A 19081-nucleotide genomic window follows, 5' to 3' on the forward strand; every position below is an offset into this window, starting at 1 on the left:
GCGAATTTAATACAATGACATGCCATACATATACACGGGATACATTTAACCCCTTGAAGACTACACATAGTCCCAAGTATACTAGGGCAGATGTCATTGGGAAATGCATGTTACAGTAAAATCAGCTCGTCCTTAATAGGTTAATACATTTTTTGAGGTATGAATGACTCATGATTTATACTACAAAGTGTGCTAATAACACACATATAATTGAAGATCTGCATTAAAGCAGAGAGAAAATACATTTGTACGAGGAGGGGGAAATATTCTGCCATCGGGAAAACCTACCAGAGCAGCGTTGCGGTAGAAGTCATGAGCCCTCTGGAGTTTGCCGCGCCTGTCACCGAGACGCTGCATAAAGTCCTCACAGAGCGTGTCAATGGCCCGCGTCTGGCTCCTCAGCCTCTCCGTGCTCTCTGGGTTGGAGTGCTGTACCTGCTCCGAGGAATCCAGCAGGCTCTGAACACTGTTCTGAACATCCTGTTTCATCCAAGGAAAAGAAGGAACGAGTGAATCATCTTTTTCCTGCCTCTCTCTCTTTCTCTTCCTTGCTTGACAACTACAATATAGTAATTGTACATCATGAACATCCAAGAAACAAGAAACTAGTTTATCCTCTTTTCTCTCTCTCTCTCCTTCTTCACTGCTTAGAAACTACATCATAAACAGAAAAAAATTGTGTAGCAGCTGACATCTAGAAAACTATGGGTGATTAAAGTTGTGCAAATTTAAAGGACAAGTCCACCTTCATAAACATGACAATTGAGAGAATGCAGCAATATTAGTAGAACACATAGGTGAAAGTTTGAGGAAAATTGGACAATCCGTTTAAAAGTTATGAATTTTGGAAGTTTCAGTTCCGCGATCGCTGGATGTGAAGACTACTACAGCTTGTGATGTCATATGAGTACAACCATTTAAAGAAACTATAAAGAAAATTAAACATATTTTCACTTTTCTCGCATAATAGAAGAGCACATGACTTGCCTCTTTCAGAAGGCAGGGGGAGTAATATTACCTTTAACATATATCAGTTACAAGTTGAGGGAATGTGTACTTTTTTCAAAAAAATGAAATTTTGTGGAATTCTCTTTATATTTTCCTTAATTACTGTTGTACGCATATGACATCATCAACTGCAGTAGTCTTCTCATCCAGCAGTGACTGCACAGAAACTTTAAAAAATCATAACTTTTGAACGGATTGTCCAATTTTCCTCAAACTTTCACTGATGTGTTCCACTTATATTGCTGCATTATCTCAATCCACATGTACATGTATATGAAGGTGAACTTGTCCTTTAAATTTAAGGGAAAAAAAAAACTACCATCTAAAATCAGAACAAAGGAGGATGGAGAAAGAGAAGTACAAATTTCACAGCTTTTTATCTAAAAGTACCAGGCAATTTGCACAATCTTGCTAAGATGGAAGAAATTTTTCTTTCAGATCTCAGTAAAGGGCACAAGCACATCAAACCAAGTTTAGAAGATTTAAACTTTTTTTAAAGAATGTTACTTCTGTATGACAATAAAGAAGAAATCTTAAGTTCATGTGTTTTGGGGAAACTCTCGGATATAAGCAAGTCCTTGCTGTTGTTGTTCTGGTGTTAGCACCATGGGATTACACTATCATATCTGAGACCAAGGACAACTAGATGAAACACACACCAACAGCTGAAGTTGGTAAAGTCTTATCAACGAGTGGTACCATTACTGGACTAAAGGTGCAATGCACTGACACACAACAGACTTACAGCGGCGGAAACCTCAAACGCCTGGTGCTGTCGCAGGAGATCCTCACACTCCTTCTCGTTCTCTCCAATGTCTCTCTTCTGGAGGTAGAGCTCACCCTGGGTGCGGAACCAGTCTGAGATCTGGTGGAGGGGGGAGGGAGGTGGGTGTGGTCAAACAATGAACCAATGAGGGAGGACTGCTATGGGGATTTATTTAATCACTTTACTTTCAACTCTACAAATCACATTCAAACTCTCCTCTTCTTTGTAAGACACAATGTGCCTGATTGATACCGTTTGCTGACTATTGCTAGTCACCTGGGATGAACCAGGAGGGGTACACATCATTAGCCCACTTTTTGGTATGGGCATGTGGGAGAACCACTTCACCGGATAAGCACCCTGCTCTTTGCAATGAAAACTGTGACACTTCAGTGCACATTGGCTGAATACAAAATAGTTTCACGATAGCCACGCTAAACTTAATGTGAAATGAGCATGACAAAGAGAGAGTTTGATAATTATTCCAGGGACAATATCAAAACAGATGGCAATGCTGTGGAATGTGGTCACCAAATTCTTCTATGTGGATATTTCTTTTAAACATACGAAAAACTTCAGACATGATAATAATCTGATGTGATGTAAATACAGAGTGTACACATAATGAGAAATACAATGTGCATAGGACCGCATTCATTTATCATGTGGAATATGGCTTTCACGTAATCTAATCACTAATAAACAAAATAAAACATGTTGAACAAAACAAAGCAGAACTAGACTCGGAATTTGTCAAGACTGACAAATTAGGTGATCCGATTTTTTTTTTTAAATCAATGATTCGAGTTTTCACCTGAGATTAGGGACATTGGTCGTGTGATGTTTGGATTCTCAATTTGAAAAGGGAGTCAGACCTGCCATCTTGGGTATCGAATTCCGTACACTATCAAGGACGCAGAATGAAGTATATATATTTGACCTTTGACCCCACTTTGCACCCCCAAGATGGCATCTGAGCAAAAAGTGGTTATTTTGTGAAATTATTCTTGTAACATGGTCTTTGCGTGTGCAAAATATGGGAAAGATAAGACATGTATTCACCAAGATACAGGATGAAACATTTATGACCTTTGACCCTAGTTTACATACCCAAGATGGTGTCTGATCAAGTAGTTGTTATTTTATGAAATAATGTACGTAACATTAACTAAACATGTGCAAAATATGGGGTTGATAGGGGCTATTTTTCTTGAGTTACTGCAAAGAAAATTGGAAAAAGAAAGAAATATGAAAATACATCGAAGATAACCTTTAATTTCAACCACATTTTTGGACGTGATCCCGACACCATATGAAATACAAAGGGAACATATACAATAGCGCAAAGTCTCAGCTACAACATATTAAAATCTTGGAGAAATTCACCGAAGGGTAAGTGAGCTAGTGCTCGATAAAGACAATCATGTCAATTTTCACATCTAGAAAAATTCCCTCCCATAGAGATTACACGTCATAACGAAGATAAAGAAAGAAGTACATATGACCTTTGACCCCGATCTGCACAGACAAGATGGCATCGGAGCAAAAAGTGGTTATTTTGTGAAATGATCCTTGTAATACGGTCTTTACGTGTGCAAAATATGGGGAAGATAGAACATGTATTCACCAAGATACAGGATGAAACATTTATGACCTTTGACCCTAATTTACATACCCAAGATGGCGTCTGATGAAGTAGTTGTTATTTTATGAAATAATGTACGTGACATGAACTAAACATGTGCAAAATATGGTGGTGATAGAGTATGTTTTTCTTGAGTTATTGCAAAGAAAGTTGGAAAAAGAAAGAAATATGAAAATATATCGAAGATAAGCTTTGATTTCAACCAAGTTTTTAGACGTGATACCGATACCGTATGAAAACATGAAGGGCACACCATCGATAGCCCAAAGTTTCAGCTACAACATATTAAAATCTGGGAGAAATTCACCGAAGCATAGGTGAGCTAGTGCTCGAAAAAGATAGTCATGTCAATTTTCATTTCCAGAAAAACTGCACTCCCATAGAGATAACACGTAAACTGGTCAAATTTGACAAGATTACTTTCAATCCAATATTACGAGGTGATGCCGTCATCTAATCAAAATGTTGTTATTATATTAATGAAAGAGCATTTAGTAAGCTACAACATATTGAAATCTGGGAGAAAATGGGCAAAGGATAAGTGAGATATGCTCGAGTGAACTTGTAATTTGATGACGTCATTTTGAAAATTTACTCTTTTTATTTTACGTGTATTAAGAAATTTGATATCTTTTAATCATTTTTCCAGCATTGCCAACCCATGAAATGACATGTACAACTCATCAGCTTTCAGAATATGTAAAGAAAATGGGGGGTCACCGTCCATCCTGACGAGTAAAATCGGATTTAAAATTGGCGGTTTTTTGGCATTGTTGCACTGTATATTGCCATTGACGCGCGCGCGGAATTTCAACTTTGACAGGCCCGTATGACGTCATATTGAGTCGGATTGACTTGAAACTTGGTAGACATATTCCCTGACATTTCAGGCAGGCGATAAGTGTGAAAAAACGGGAAATTTCTATTGCATATGAGCTGTGCGTGCGTATATGCGCGCGCGCGTACGCGTCCGTAAATTTTTTTCAATTTTTCAAAAAATGCTCTAAATGGTCTGAAATGTGTGCAAAAAAAAATTTGAACTCGATTTGAGCATACAAATATTTCAACGCGTGCGTACGCGCACGTTTTAAGGTATAGATGAATTTTGAGAATATGAGTAGAATGCGCTTGACTTGAAATATATGTGACGTAAATTTCATTGAAAAATTCCATTCCATTAATGAGATATGATTGAAAATGTGTTTTCATATAATGACGTCATAGTGACGTCACGGTCGAATGATCACTTTGATTTTAGTTCGATTGCCGTCTTTGGGAAACGATACATATATGGTATAAGTTTGAAATTGATAGGAAGAGGACTTTCAGAGCTAATCGATGCACAACTTTTGGGGAGAAATAAGAAAAAGAAGAAGAAGAAAGAATCCGTACAAAAACAGAAGGTGATCCGAGAGGATACTCGGATCACCTAATAACATATTTCAAAATCAATGAATTCACACACACACACACGCAACAAAATCAGTTTTTCATTAAAGTGGTTGATGTTGTTATTACATAAAATATGTCATTTCCTCTCACCTTTGTGACCTCGGTGTCAATGTCACCCAGGGCGCTGAGCTGCTCCAAGTTCCGTGACCTATCCTGCCAGAGGTCACCCAGATTTCGTCTCTTCTCCTGTATGTCGTCCATTGCCTTCTCCACTGCCCGACATGACACGGCCGTGGCCTGCTGCGTCTCGGCACCCGCCGCGGAGCCGAGCTCGCGGAGGCGGTCCAGGAGGTCACGACCCTGCGACATGACCTGCATAGAGCCCTCCATGTTGTCTGGTGGTGAAGTTTGATATACCAATATTGATACATTCAGTCATTTGATACCAGCATTGAGAGAAGTTCATGGACAGAGCACGTGCTACATTGTACATGCTTCTTAAACATCTTTTTAACAGACGAGGTGATACTGTATATGCCAAATATTTCACAAGGTTTTTATTTTCACGAATTTCGTGAGTCAGGTGCTTCTCACGAAAGTAAAGACAAGCAAAAATAATGATTTTGATCCCGATATGAATGTGACACACGTATACATTTTTCCGTTCAGTACAGTACTCAACGGTCGCGAATTTAACCACTCGCAAAATCGTCGGGAAGTCCCAATTCACGAAAATTTAGACTCGCTAAATATATGGCGTATACAGTACAATATAATACAATACAAAGAAATACAATGTAATACCATCAAGTCAAGTGTGTGTATCTTTTTTGTATCTTTACAAATCTGTTATCGGAATACAATTCATTTTACTACATGAAAATGTGATTATATGACATCAAGTGATTTTAATCATATTAAACACTAAACAGTATTGTTTGATTATCCAGTTTCTTTTCCCATTCCAATATTCAAATTGACTTTTTACTAGACCAGCCACATCTCCTTAAAAAATGGGTCTAGCTTTAAAGGGACATTCCAGATGATTTTCATAATTTCACATCATGTAGTACATAAATCGAGAACTCCATGTATAGATTTGTGGAATTTATTGTGGTTCTTGAGCAGAGAAACAATACTTTGAAAAATCTTAAACAAATTACACTGAACAAGGATGATGACATAGGAGGTTCACATATTTCAGAAATGCAGCAGTGTAATTCCATTACAATACCGCTTGCTAATTGCGAGTTCACCTGTGTATAATCTATGCATGCCTTCTTCTTTTGTTTTGGTTCCTTGAGCCCCAACTCATGCATTCTTAAGGTGACTCTGCCATGTCATCATCCTTGTTCATTGCAATTTGTTCTGGATTTTGAAAATATTCTTATTCTTCATCCCAATTATCACAAATTCTGAAACTCTGTCCTCAGTATAACTAATTTATAGTTGTTTAAATGTAAAAATCTGAAAATCATCCGCAGGTCTCCTTTAAGTCAGTCTGCTCATAATTACCAATATGAGATATTTTTTGAAAGGACAGTGGGTGATGCAGGATGGCAAAGCTTAAGATGCATTATAAAATGGGTTCAAGAATGCAGCCAATTAGAAGCTTTGAAGTGAGTCACATGTGCGCTCTTTATTTTCTTACTAAAAGTGTGCAGCAAAAAAGTATGAACTGCACGGCGTGTGATCCTACAGCAGATTACCAACTGGTCTGTGCAATGGCGGCTTGCTGTGAGCGCGACACCAACCCAAACAATCACTTTCACATGGTCAACTGCACAGCCAATTGGAGAGCAGCCCCCAATATATTGAAATACAAAGTTTTACAGCTGAAATCATAGCTCATAGACCTATTCTATAAAACAAATAATGCACAGGTTTTAGCTCATAGAACCATTTTATAAAACAAGTAATGCACAGTCTGTGATGTTAGTGGAGATGCAGCACACTCTCGGGTGTTAACAATGTTGTGCACATTACACCATTATGAATAGCCACGACTGCACTGCATCTCCACTAATGTACAATTGTACTCTCACCTGTCCATTATTTGTATACTAGCATCTTCTGTCTTTGAAAACACATACAAATAGTGAAATCTGTGATGTACAAACTGTACTTCAATTTAGAAGGGATGATAAAGAGTGTGTTGCATTTTGGTGAGTGTTACCTTTCTTGACCTGCCGGTATCTCTGCAATTGGCCTTCCACCTGTCGTGGGTTGGATGGTAAACTCATCGTTCGGCATTCCGTGATCCCATCACTCAGCTTGTCGTTATACTGAGGGCGACAGAAAGCAGGGAAGGGTGAGTGGAAAATGAGGGATTCGTTGTGCACGTCAACAGAGGCTTGGACGGTTGAAGCATGCAGTTAACACTGCTGAACAGCAACTTGTAGTGATTAGGTTTTCCTCTTCTTTTTTCACATACTGATGCCCTCTGTCACTAGCATATATTTGTTCATATCGTCGGTTGAGAATGATAAGGGCGTTAAGTTGTCACAAAACCCATAGTGTTCGAGACAACTTAACGCCCTTCTCATTCTCAACAGACGATATATTCATTTAATGCCAGACTAAGACTATTGTATCACTAAATAACTCCACAATGGCAATCCAGGAACTAAGAGGAAGTTGACTTGGGAAATCTATTCATTAGGCAAGGATAACATAATTGGAGCTATATAGTTTATATCAATTTAAATTTTTTAAAGTACACATTTGCAAATAGTGCTAGGAGTTAGTATGACAGTGCTGAAAGTCAGGCAGATTACTGTTTGGGAGTAATATTACACTGTCATATCATTGATGCATCAAATCAGAGCATCCCATATACAAGTAGACAACAACCAAACCAGCAATAGAGGCCACTTAGTTATTAAACCTTGTCAAACCAGCCCTGCACAATTATTGGATTTCTTTCACCAAAAATATGAACAGAACAGTGCAACAAGATCCTATGTGACACTAGTTTGAAACCAAAAAGACTGCAAAGGTGCACTAAGGCATATGTGGACGTTGATGGCAAGATGATATCTGCTTTTCCTCCTTTGCTCTTATTTGATACTACCTGTACTAGTACAAATATCTCAAAATCTATCTTTCTCTCTAACCTCTTTCTATCTACCTTTCTATTTCTTTTTCTTCTCCCTGATATCTATCACTCTCCCCCTTTCTTTCTATCTTCTCTCTCTCTATCTTTCCACCTTTTTCTTTCTCCTTGATCAATCTTATTCATCTAACTCAAGCTCTCGTTCTCCTGGGGTTTTTTTTCTCTCTTTTCTCTTTCTTTTTATTTTCTTTCTTACCTATCTCACGATTCCTCTCTCCCTCTCTCTCACTCTGTTTTCACGATGTACCCGAGACAGTCTTTCTCTTTCTTTATTTTCCTTTCCTTCTATCTCTCTATCTCCCTTTCCATCCTTCTCTCACATTCTGGGCAATTCTTCTCTTTCTTTATTTTCCTTTCCTTCTATCTCTCTATCTCCCTTTCCATCCTTCTCTCACATTCTGGGCAGTATTTCTCTTTCTTTTATTCTTCTTTTCTTCTATCTCTCTCTATCTTTCTTTCCATCCATCTCTCACCTTCTGGGCAGCCTGGTAGAAGTCCACCGCCTGGTTGAGAAGCTGCTGCCGAGTCTCCATCTGCCTGCCCAGGTCCCGCCAGGCTTCTCCCAGGCTTTTGGCCATGGCGGCGTACACATCTCCATAGAACTGCTGTGTGGAGACCTGGTTGTCAGCCTGGCTGAGAAGACTACCAATCTGGTCTTGCTTGGCCTGGAGGCAAGGAAAGAGGGAGATATATGGGAGGAAATATGACACAATGTAAATCATCTCAGATCAGGTGTCAAAGGTACTATTAAACCATGATACATGGGGCATCACATTAACTGTTACATGCACTTTGTATATTTACCAGAATCAAGAGGTATTGTACTGGAGAAGGGTGTGTGGTAGATCATGACTGGAGCATCAGCTGCAATGAAAGTATTTTGCTGGTTGCTATGTCTTATGAATGATAGGCCTACATCATGATTTTGACCTGAGAATAGCAGGCAATTTTAACTACTGATGGTACACATGGAATTTATCTACTGTATGTGCAATAACAGGAATGTGTATCATGCACTATACTCTATTTTCCAATAATCATTTTTCAAGAAAATACACATTCACAGAAACTAAAAATGTTAAATGGTATTGTATATTCAGAGTGATGAGTGAATACATATCACATAACTTTGTTGCATCAATCAGAGATTTAAAAAAAAAGACAGGCAGTCAAGTAGTAGAAGATGAAAAGAGTACAATACACAATGTTTTTTACATTGTATATGAAAAACCATAAGCGTAGGCCCCTATATTTTATCTTACTGAGCAGGTGGATAACCATACATGGATATAAGTACTTCTTTTATAATCTGTGACCATGGGTGGTCAAATATAAGGCGTGTACTCATGCATATTGAACACAAAAACCATTGTTAAGATATTTAGACAAATATAATACAGTAAGATTTAGAAACATACATGTACATGTATTTTTTTACACACTGATTACATACTCACACATAAAAAACATAATTAATAAAAGAATGAGTCAAACAGAAATAGATTCAAAAGCATATACGTTATATAGATTCATGTTTCTAGAGTGTACATCTAGTCAGCCTCATTATTGGTATGCACTCATATTCTTGTACGCTGTAAATATAGCGTGCAATTGTATTTCCAGGGCTGGCAGCTAGAGTGGTGATATCTCTACCAATCCTAGAGGCTGCTAAACCTCAGAGCAGAGGGAAAGATTCTCCCTGACACATTCCAGGAGGTTTTTCGCTCTGAAACCCAGGAACATGGAATGTCTAATTGTGTCCAAGGTCCCAACAGCTATCCATACATGTAGGCTCCCTCGCCAGCAGTTTCAATGCCAATTTCGATGCAAAAGTGGTGCCGCTGCACTATCAGTATCAGATGCAATCTACAATGCAGGAACACCTTATCATGTTCTGTGACTTTTCAAGATTTAATTGATATCACGAGAAACATTTCTAACTTTCAAAACTAAAATTCACTCAGGCAATTGACTAATAAATACTAGAATAATAAAAAAATTGAAAATAAATATAACTTTCTACTAATGATTTCTCGCGACATATAAAATCGTACACATTTTCTAAAAAACAGACAATTGCACAATGTATGATAAAAAGTTTTACTTTTGTCTTTAAGGTAAACTTTAATGGATAACCTTATTCTGCCTCATGTCAAATACTTCAGGACTCCAATAAAGACTTCAAAAAAACAAACTCCTTCACACATCCTTCCTATCAATTCTACTCTCTGAACACACCTAAAAAGCTTTGGCTTGTTACTGTAGGAGCTGTTATTTTCACGAAGGTTTAATTTTCACGAATTTTGTGAATCATAGTTGGATCACAAATTTATCAACAAGCGAAAATGTCTACATGCGCTTTGTTAATAAAGCATTCACGTAAAGGTCGCCGTCGATTCGTGAAAACAACATCTCGTCTATGACTTCGTCATTCGCAAAAACATCTGTACGTGAAAATAACAGCGTATACAGTAACCAGACACACTTGTAGGCAGCACTATTACACTTGAGTTAATTATGTTTAGACACACACCAAACAATAGCTTACTTAAAGCAGCCAGGGTATTGTATTTCAATATCCTTGTAGTGTTTTTTATGTAGAAATACAGTATAAACAATGAAATAACATCTGATTTCAAGAGCATTTGTGCTGTAAATGAATTTACAATATTCAAATATCCTACCAGAAATATACATTGTATATTGTAGGAAACATTCCAAAAATCTGCAAAATTAAATAATTTGAAATGTTAAGTGTAGATTTGTACTTTCCCATGCTACACAAGCAATCAGGTTGCTTTGAAGACAGTGGATAATCTATTACATTGTAATGAGTGCTATGGCTACAGATGGATTTTTTTTTTCTGATGGAAGATAGCAGGACAGTAACCTTTAGTCATCAAGCAAAGGAATCCCTGTCACTATCTTTATTGGCATTGTATGACAAGCTAGAACTTCATGTACATTGGCATCCCCCGCTGTATCCCCAACATATCAAAGCCTCATCCAACATGTCATGCCATGGAACACAAATAAACACGACAAGGAGCAGCAGTAATGGGTTGTCATGTCTGGCGAGATACTGAAGTCGAGATCAAAACGAAATACCCTTTAGAAACCAGCCTCTGTGCCATGTGCTCCATTTGAATCAGGTCTCTCCTGTACTCTCCACAACAAAATAATCAGAGCAATAAACCATTAGAGTTTAATCTGTTATGCTCGCTATAAAAATCCCTCTTAGAATTGCACTGTCCACACAGTAAACATTGTATCAGCTTCAGCTAAAAAACTTAACATGCAATATCATATTTTCAAATAAGTTAAGTAATTTCGTATGCCCCACACTGGAAAAAACAAACAAACAAGCAAGCAAATTACCAATATCTGAAATTCAGATATCAATGGAAAAGTATGGTAACCTCCTTTTAATTTGGGAGAGATTGGGACTTATTCTAAATAAGAGTTTAAACACTGAAACTGTGCATGCTCATTGCCCCTTCTTGTTTTTAAAAGAACACTAGATTCAATTGAAAGCACAAAAACACACACGTGTCATGGTCTTCATAGTAGTAAAGTTGTATGCTGAAACACGTTGCTACCTTGCCAAAACTACTGTTAATACAAGCAAGGAGCTTCAAACACACAAAGCTCCTTGATACAAGTTGTATACTTATGTACACTTTCTAAACTTTTATTAAGTAATGGAGACTAAATAGCAAGTCCCTGCCAGTGCCTGTAGAGTACTATGGCAACCAGAAATTTGAACATTTAAGCTAAATGCACAAGGTGTTAAACAGAGAGGCCTCTGCTGGAATTCTTGTCATACTAATCTGAAACAAGAATTTTGATTTCCAATTTTTCCCCCTATCCAAATGTCCCCTGAATCCACCAGAAAGCATCCTTGATCACTGGAGGATTTATATTTACATGTATATGTTGAGAGCATATCTCTCGGTCCCAGCTATCCGATCTCCGCGGTCCTCCACAGCGGCGGAACACATAGCACGGATTCCTCGGTACATCACCGCAAGGCTCGTAATTCCTGACACGGAGGGAAGCTATCTTTAGTCCGCACGTAATGGCTTCTCTCGGTCCCTGTCTCACTTTTAAAGGTGATACACAAACCTCTTTCTTGCCAGCCATCCGATCTCCACTCGTTTGCACCTGTAGATGGCTCTCGCTTTTATGACACAATTGGTTGGGTTTCTACTCAAGTTCAGTCATGGTTTTGACATTGACAGATTTTTATTCAAATGTCATATAATTTCCAGTCACTTACATTGGTAATAAAACAGATTTATTGTATGTTTTGCTCATGTTAACTCGTATAGTGCACAAGCGTATGACACAACCTCAGCTATGTTACAGTGTAATTCTTAATCACTTAAATGTGACAAAATTACTCTTTCCTACTGAATTCATGTCACAATTCTATCAGAAAGCAAGTTCTGCTAGGAGTAGCAAATAAGTAGGTCTAAATAGTGAATTATTCTCTACATAATTTATTATGCCACATGACATTCTTTCCACAAAACCCCATTCTTCTACATCAGACAGTATTTCACCGGATGTTTTATTTCGCAAGCATGCAGATCACTTGGCACAAATTCAAGAAAAGCCATCTGACAAACAAATGATGTTGCTAAAAAAAAAAAAATGTTTTAAACTGCAGAACAATTCTGCAATAAATGTCACTCCTCCATACACACTTCATCAATGGAGATAAAACACTACATACATTGTACTTCAGGTTTTGTCTCTTTCCCAGAGGAGAGAATTACCCAAGCCGCAGTCGCACTGACAAAAAAAAAAAAAAACAACAACTTCTAGAACACTTTGTAAAGTTTGCTCGTCAGTTTACACAGGCAGCCAAATTTCTCAAAGTTTCAGTTCTCAATAAACAGAAATTGGACTGGTCCTGTGACAAACTTCATGAAGTTTCAGCTGTGTGCATTCAGACTGCACAAACTTCAATAAGATTTGTGGAGGTTTGGGAAATTTCCCTAATTTCAGAGGAACATTCCATGAGAAGTTTTGCAAGATATTTTTGGGAAGTTAGCGGCCACATTGGCAAAACTCTGATAACCTAATCGTTGAGAATTTTGCCAGTGTGATCATGGCTACAGTCTTGTAAACTTCCTCAATCACAAAACAGTATGTGATTCAAAGAGTCAAGTTTAAGTTTACATCCAGCCACAACGGCAAATCAATTCCCATTCCACTCTTTTACAAGAGGCATTAATCTCACAACAAAGACATTTACTTTCAATACCAGCAACTATCTCTATTCATCAATCTGAGAGGTCTTTGACAACTCGTGCCCAACATTTTCACAAATTCCACAAGAAGACCATGAAATTTCCACTGCATCAATTCTTGAGGCAGAAGAACATTTTTCTTCTCTTTTCTCTTATTTGTAGTTTACCTTCACTTCATTTTTTTTTTTTTTGAAGTTCTGGTCTGAATTTGATTTGATGGGGCCAAAAAATCCTCACATTTCATCTTCAAAGTGTGGGAATTTGCCTCTGGATATACAAACAAAAAAATGTTGTTTGGTTTGCCGAAAAGAATGACTCAAACATTTTGTGACCAAAAGTGCGTTTACTTCATAATGGACATATCATTTCTTTCAAACCCTAAGTGGGACCAATCCTTGTTACATGTTTCATTTCAATTTGGTGGAATACCAACAGAGTTCTGTATTGTACCTCTTCTTTTTTTTTTTTTTAACTTTCAAACATCCAGACAGACAATTTACGACAGGATTGTTCCGACCGGCAAAGTTTCCTAAAAATGAGCATGTTTGATGATTGATGACACGCAGGCCTTAGGGCAGGAAGTGGGAATCATTCCACATCACAAAATGCAAAAGGCATCTGCCAGGTTTTACTTTTTCTTCTTCTCTTCCACTACTGTGGGGCAAAAAAAGAGGCAAAAAAGGTTCCAAATGTACGCCCCCCCCCCCCTCGCATTTATCGCAACCTTGGCCACAAGTGAACAAGGCGAGGTCTGACTTTGATGAATAGGGTTAATGAGGAGAGATGAGCATAGCAGACTACAGCCAGGAATCCACTGTAAACACCTTGCAAGCAACCAGACAGATAAAAGGCTAAGGTGGTGCTAAGAGAGACAGCTATTGAATCAGGTACAGCTGTACCCCGAGATCAAAATTGGATGTTAGTTGTATACATTCAGTTCAGGAATACATGAGCAACACATGTAGGCAAATCTGAACTTAGAAAAGAAAACAAAAGGTTTGATATAATGTGACCCATTTGGTATAACACTTTTTTTTACTGTCTGTAAAAATACATTGATGTCTCCCATAGTTATGACAATCACCATGGAAGAATGATTGTTTATTCCCTGTAATAATACCATAATTGCAAGATAAACATGAGTATAATGACACAAATATGACAACAGCAGGCTGCACATGAGCCCATTTTTTTTTCTACTGGTCCAACAGACCAGTATGTACCCAGTTTTTCCTCTTTTTACTGGTTCATTCCTGAAAAAGTTACTGGTGCGACAGTGATTTTTACCGGTTAGGGACCATCGCACCAGTGCCAGTGATTTGGCACTCTACTTACAATAACAGCTTCTTTATCAAATTTGAACTCATTTCTGTCTAGACCTGTCTCTGTGGTGTACAAGTACAGTGTAAATAAATATTGAATTTTCCTCCAGCCTTTTATAACATACCTTCTTTTTAAGTCTACATTTGTCATACAGAATCACCAAGAGCCATTGTTGAGCGAATTGTTTAAAAAGTCCCTTTGATTATCAATATTGCTGCTGTAATGTTGTCAAAAAAGCTATCAATGTTTCACTGTCCATGGGGCATCACTTGAACAAAACCAAATAGAAAGTGGAATCCGTGTTGTAGTAGAACCTTCTAATGGAAATATAGCTCCAAACCTGGAAAAAAAAAATTAGACAAGTATGGAAAGTTTGTCTTGATTTCTTGATTAAGAGATAGCAAATGAGGATAAACTCACCACCAGGTTTCTGATGACATCCTCATGTTGCTTCTGGAAGTTCCTCGCCTCCTCCAGGTTTGTTCCAATCTCCGTCATCCTCGGTATCATGTCCTCCACCCGTACTTGGATCCATTCTGCCGACTGTTGGAGACAGATAAAAATACAGCAACAAACGTTTTTTGAGGAGCAATAGGACAAAATTGACTGCGCATTCCTGTACAGGAGATAAGAGAGCTGACAGATGATATGACATTACGTTTCCACTGTAGCATAAATGACTCGCAGCATTCAAAATTACTAAATGTCACTGTTTTATAAAACAAATAATGCACATTACTTGGTCGGGCATAAAACAAATAATGCACATTACTTGATCGGGCACAAAACAAATAATGCACATTACTTGGTCGGGTAAAAAACAAATAATGCACATTACTTGGTCGGGTATTTCATATGTTCCATCCTCTGTAACTTTTTGATACACTTACAGCTGTAGGTTTGTCTCCTGTGATCTGACCTGTTCCAAAGTTACTATAAGGTGGATCATTTTGACTTAAAATGTCTTGTGAATTATAATGCTCATAGTTTTGTATAATGAGCGTGTTGTCTTTCAAAGCTCTATCAAACATTCATGTATCAAACTCATGGAGGTTCCATAGAGCAATCAGGAAGATGCTAGTGTCAATGTATAACGAGACATGAAAACTCGTCACATTGAGGACGAGTTAGGTGATACGCTTGTGGTCATCAGATGACAGTCATCTGTGATCGACAAAGAAAAGAATGTGATATAGGCACCTTGAAGTTATATTGAGCGTGCATGCGAAACCGTTTCTGTAACCACTCGGCCACGGGTCATCCACGGAAATGGTAAGACAAAAAAACAACAACAATGTATAGATATAACAGGGGGAAAGTCAATGCCCACTCAACTAACGTGGCCGTGTGAACATCTATTGCATTGCTAGACGGAAAAGCGGCCTTGTAACGACTGAGGTCGCTATGCCATTTCTGGCAACTTGGGAAAAATACGTCCCGCAGACATAAAACCTATAATCGGGTGGTTTTGATACCTTGCCTTTAATCACAATTTTCAATGTAATGACGTCATCAAATTACAAAACAATGACATCGTCTTGAAAGACAATTGTTCAAAGTACAACACCTCAGTCGTCGTCATTACATACTATGATCGCTTTGACAAAGTCAACCTGCAAAATTTGCTGCAGTCGAAGCAATGTGGTCTCCAACACACAAAAAAGAGGGATATGGCGTGTGTGTGTGTCTCTGTGTGTGTATAGGTGCGTTTATATACGAACGTGATTTCTACATGGACGAATATGTAATACAAAATTGAAGAAAAAAAAACAGTAAAGTATCTAAGTATTTTGTTTCGTGATCTTGTGGGGTTCGAACCCGCAACCTCACGTCTCTGAGAAGTCGCCTTTAACCACTCGGCCACACGTCTCGACGGGAAAATATGGGGAACGTTATGGACTTGAAAGACAGTTGTTCAATGTATAACACATTCATCGTACGTTGTCAGTTTGCTACTGACACGACAATCTACCACATGAAGATGAGGCAGGTATTAGTACCTGTATGAAATTATTATAGGCATGGTTATCAAATTGCCCTAAAATTTCCTTATAATTGCCTTATTTTTACACACAGTTATGCTATCCCTTTAAACTCGTCACAGTTTAATTAGAATCATTAACATCATACATTAGTACCTTATTCAGTTCCATAGCTGATCACGTTTGCTAATCAATTAAGATTAATTGTCTAGAATGTGTTATATGGCCAACCTGTATACACACGTATATACACACACACAATGCTAAATGTATGTATCAAACATCTGTAACACAACTTTGAACTAACTGTAGGAATTATCGCTGCACTTTAATATCATCCATACTTTTTATCACTATCTGAAACTCCACAAAAACCACTAAATGACAAATAATCATCAATACAGAAGACTGAATACCTTTTTAAAAATGTATAGCTTGTTACATGTATAAATCAGCACAAAGTAACCACGACTACATTGTGTTACTGAATTGATATGAACAAATTTCACTTTGTTAAATATACTATATCAGTTTGAAAAGCCCAGCCTGCAAAATTTTGCAGCAGTCGAAGTAATGCAGTCTCCAACGCAAAACAAAGGTATACTGTGTGAGTGTGTGCGTATAGGTGTGTTTACATGCAAACGTGATTTCTACATGGACGAAGGTGTAGTACTCCATTGAAGAAAAAAAGTAAAAAAAAAAAATATTTTCTTTCGTGCTCTTGTGAGGATCGAACCCGTACGTGTGCAACCTCACGTTTCTAAGACGACGCCTCTAACCACTCGGCCATACGTCTCGACGAGAAAAGTAGAGGAACGTAAACTTATGTACGTGAAAGATGAATCAGGAATCGTTTGGTCCGCATTCCATTCTCATTTTCAGTTTTAAACTGCAAAATTGTCAACCTCATGAGAAGATTTCAAAGAACAAAATGCATGATTACTGCAGCTTATTGTCTCAGCTACAACATACTTAAATTTCAGAGGAAATGAAGCAAAATCAGCTGAGATAAAGGTGCTTAAACGTTGTCAAGTCAATGGATGGTTTTAAAAAAAATCACCTCCCATAGACATAACACGTAAACTTGTCCGATTTTGCATCTTTACTTTCAATCACAATTTAAAGTATGATGACGTCATCAAATTTCAAAACCATGACATAGACTTGAAAGGCAAATGTTTAAAGTACAACATATGTGAATTTGGGATAATATTGAGCTTAAACAACAGAGATACGAGCAAATGAATGGCAGAAACAGTACCTCAAAAAAATCAATTCCACTTTTTTTATTTAAAATGACGATATGATGACGTCATCGCGTTTTCCTGGCAATATTGATACTAGCAATGTTATTTACAATTCACATACTTTTGTAATATGCAATAGAAATATAGGGTCAACGGACGATTTAAAGAGCTATGGCTAAATAAACAAAGACATGTTTTTTCACTATATTTGCAGAAAGACGCGCACGTGGAATTTCAACTTTGACGCCAGTGCATTCCTTTGTTATAGGTCGAAATCGATCGAAAATCAATGGATGTTGTTACTCAAAGTATCAGGAATCCAAATCAGTCAAAAAAATTGCATTTTCATGTTGCTTACGCCCTCTGCGCGCGAAATTGCGCGGACGGACGCGCACGCGAGAAAATGTTTGAAACGCTTAAAATTGTCTGAAACTTCGAGATTTCCCATTGGGAAGTCGTTTTGAGCCTTTTAAAATTTTGACGCGCGCGTACGCGCGCGTAATGAAGACCTGGGTAACTAGCGTTAAAAGGTAAGATAGAGCGTGACCTGAACTTCATGTCCACCGAAAATGATACAGAAATGACATCTAGTTATGAAGTTATGATCGATCATGTGACAAGGTCCGAAAATCACAAAATGGCGCCTAGATGACGTCATAGATATGTTACTGTCATGAAAACCTTATTGTGGCTAGATATTGTTATGAGACATGTTGACTGAAAATTTCATGTCATTCCGTAATGTCATTGTTGAGATATTGACGACACAAAATTGTCCAGAAAGAAAGAAGAATAAAAAAAAATAAAGAGAGATTTTGACAATCACAATAGGTGATACGCTGATAGCGTATCACCTAATAATTCCTATACGAGTGAGGTTTCTTCATTATCTTGTTCAGATAAGAAGAGATGAAATCTTGAAGGGAATCTCCTATAAAAAGCAGGGAGACTTGGAAGTTCCGCTTTCACTGGAAACATAAGAAATCCTCTTGTGCTAGAAAAATCAACAACAAAGCAAGAATTTGTTGGGAAATATACAGCACTTGCTGTGTTAATCAAACTTTGCCATTTTACATGAACTCTGCTGAAATTTTCTCCACACAATGATACTGAGGCAATTGAATGGTCTATAGCTACATTGAGCATACGATATCAAATGCATACAGTCAGTTGTTCAATCACACATTAGCAAAGGGTTACTGTAAAACGAGGAATGTTCGCATGCATTTTAATTTTGCGAATTTTGCGAGCGCCAAGATTCGCGAAATTAAAATGCAAGCAAAAGTTCTCATCTACATGCATTGAATGCCAGTGGCAATTCGCGAAAATTTCATGCTGCAAAAAA

At 37.8% G+C, this 19081-nt stretch overlaps 1 protein-coding gene across 1 annotated transcript in view; it reads right to left on the reverse strand.

Annotated features, from left to right (window-relative positions):
* The window catches only part of LOC140245285 (titin-like), a 240109-nt gene that overhangs the window by 128641 nt on the left and 92387 nt on the right, over positions 1 to 19081 (reverse strand). Inside the window, exons 20-25 of the mRNA XM_072324869.1 lie at positions 14928 to 15050; positions 8400 to 8591; positions 6988 to 7096; positions 4962 to 5206; positions 1754 to 1873; positions 289 to 480 (exon numbers count right to left, since the gene is read on the reverse strand). Coding sequence (XP_072180970.1) covers positions 289 to 480; positions 1754 to 1873; positions 4962 to 5206; positions 6988 to 7096; positions 8400 to 8591; positions 14928 to 15050 — 981 coding nt within the window. The remainder of the gene's footprint in view (positions 1 to 288; positions 481 to 1753; positions 1874 to 4961; positions 5207 to 6987; positions 7097 to 8399; positions 8592 to 14927; positions 15051 to 19081) is intronic.

The sequence above is a fragment of the Diadema setosum genome, chromosome 22, assembly GCF_964275005.1.
Source record: "Diadema setosum chromosome 22, eeDiaSeto1, whole genome shotgun sequence".
Classification (NCBI taxonomy): Eukaryota; Metazoa; Echinodermata; class Echinoidea; order Diadematoida; family Diadematidae; genus Diadema; species Diadema setosum.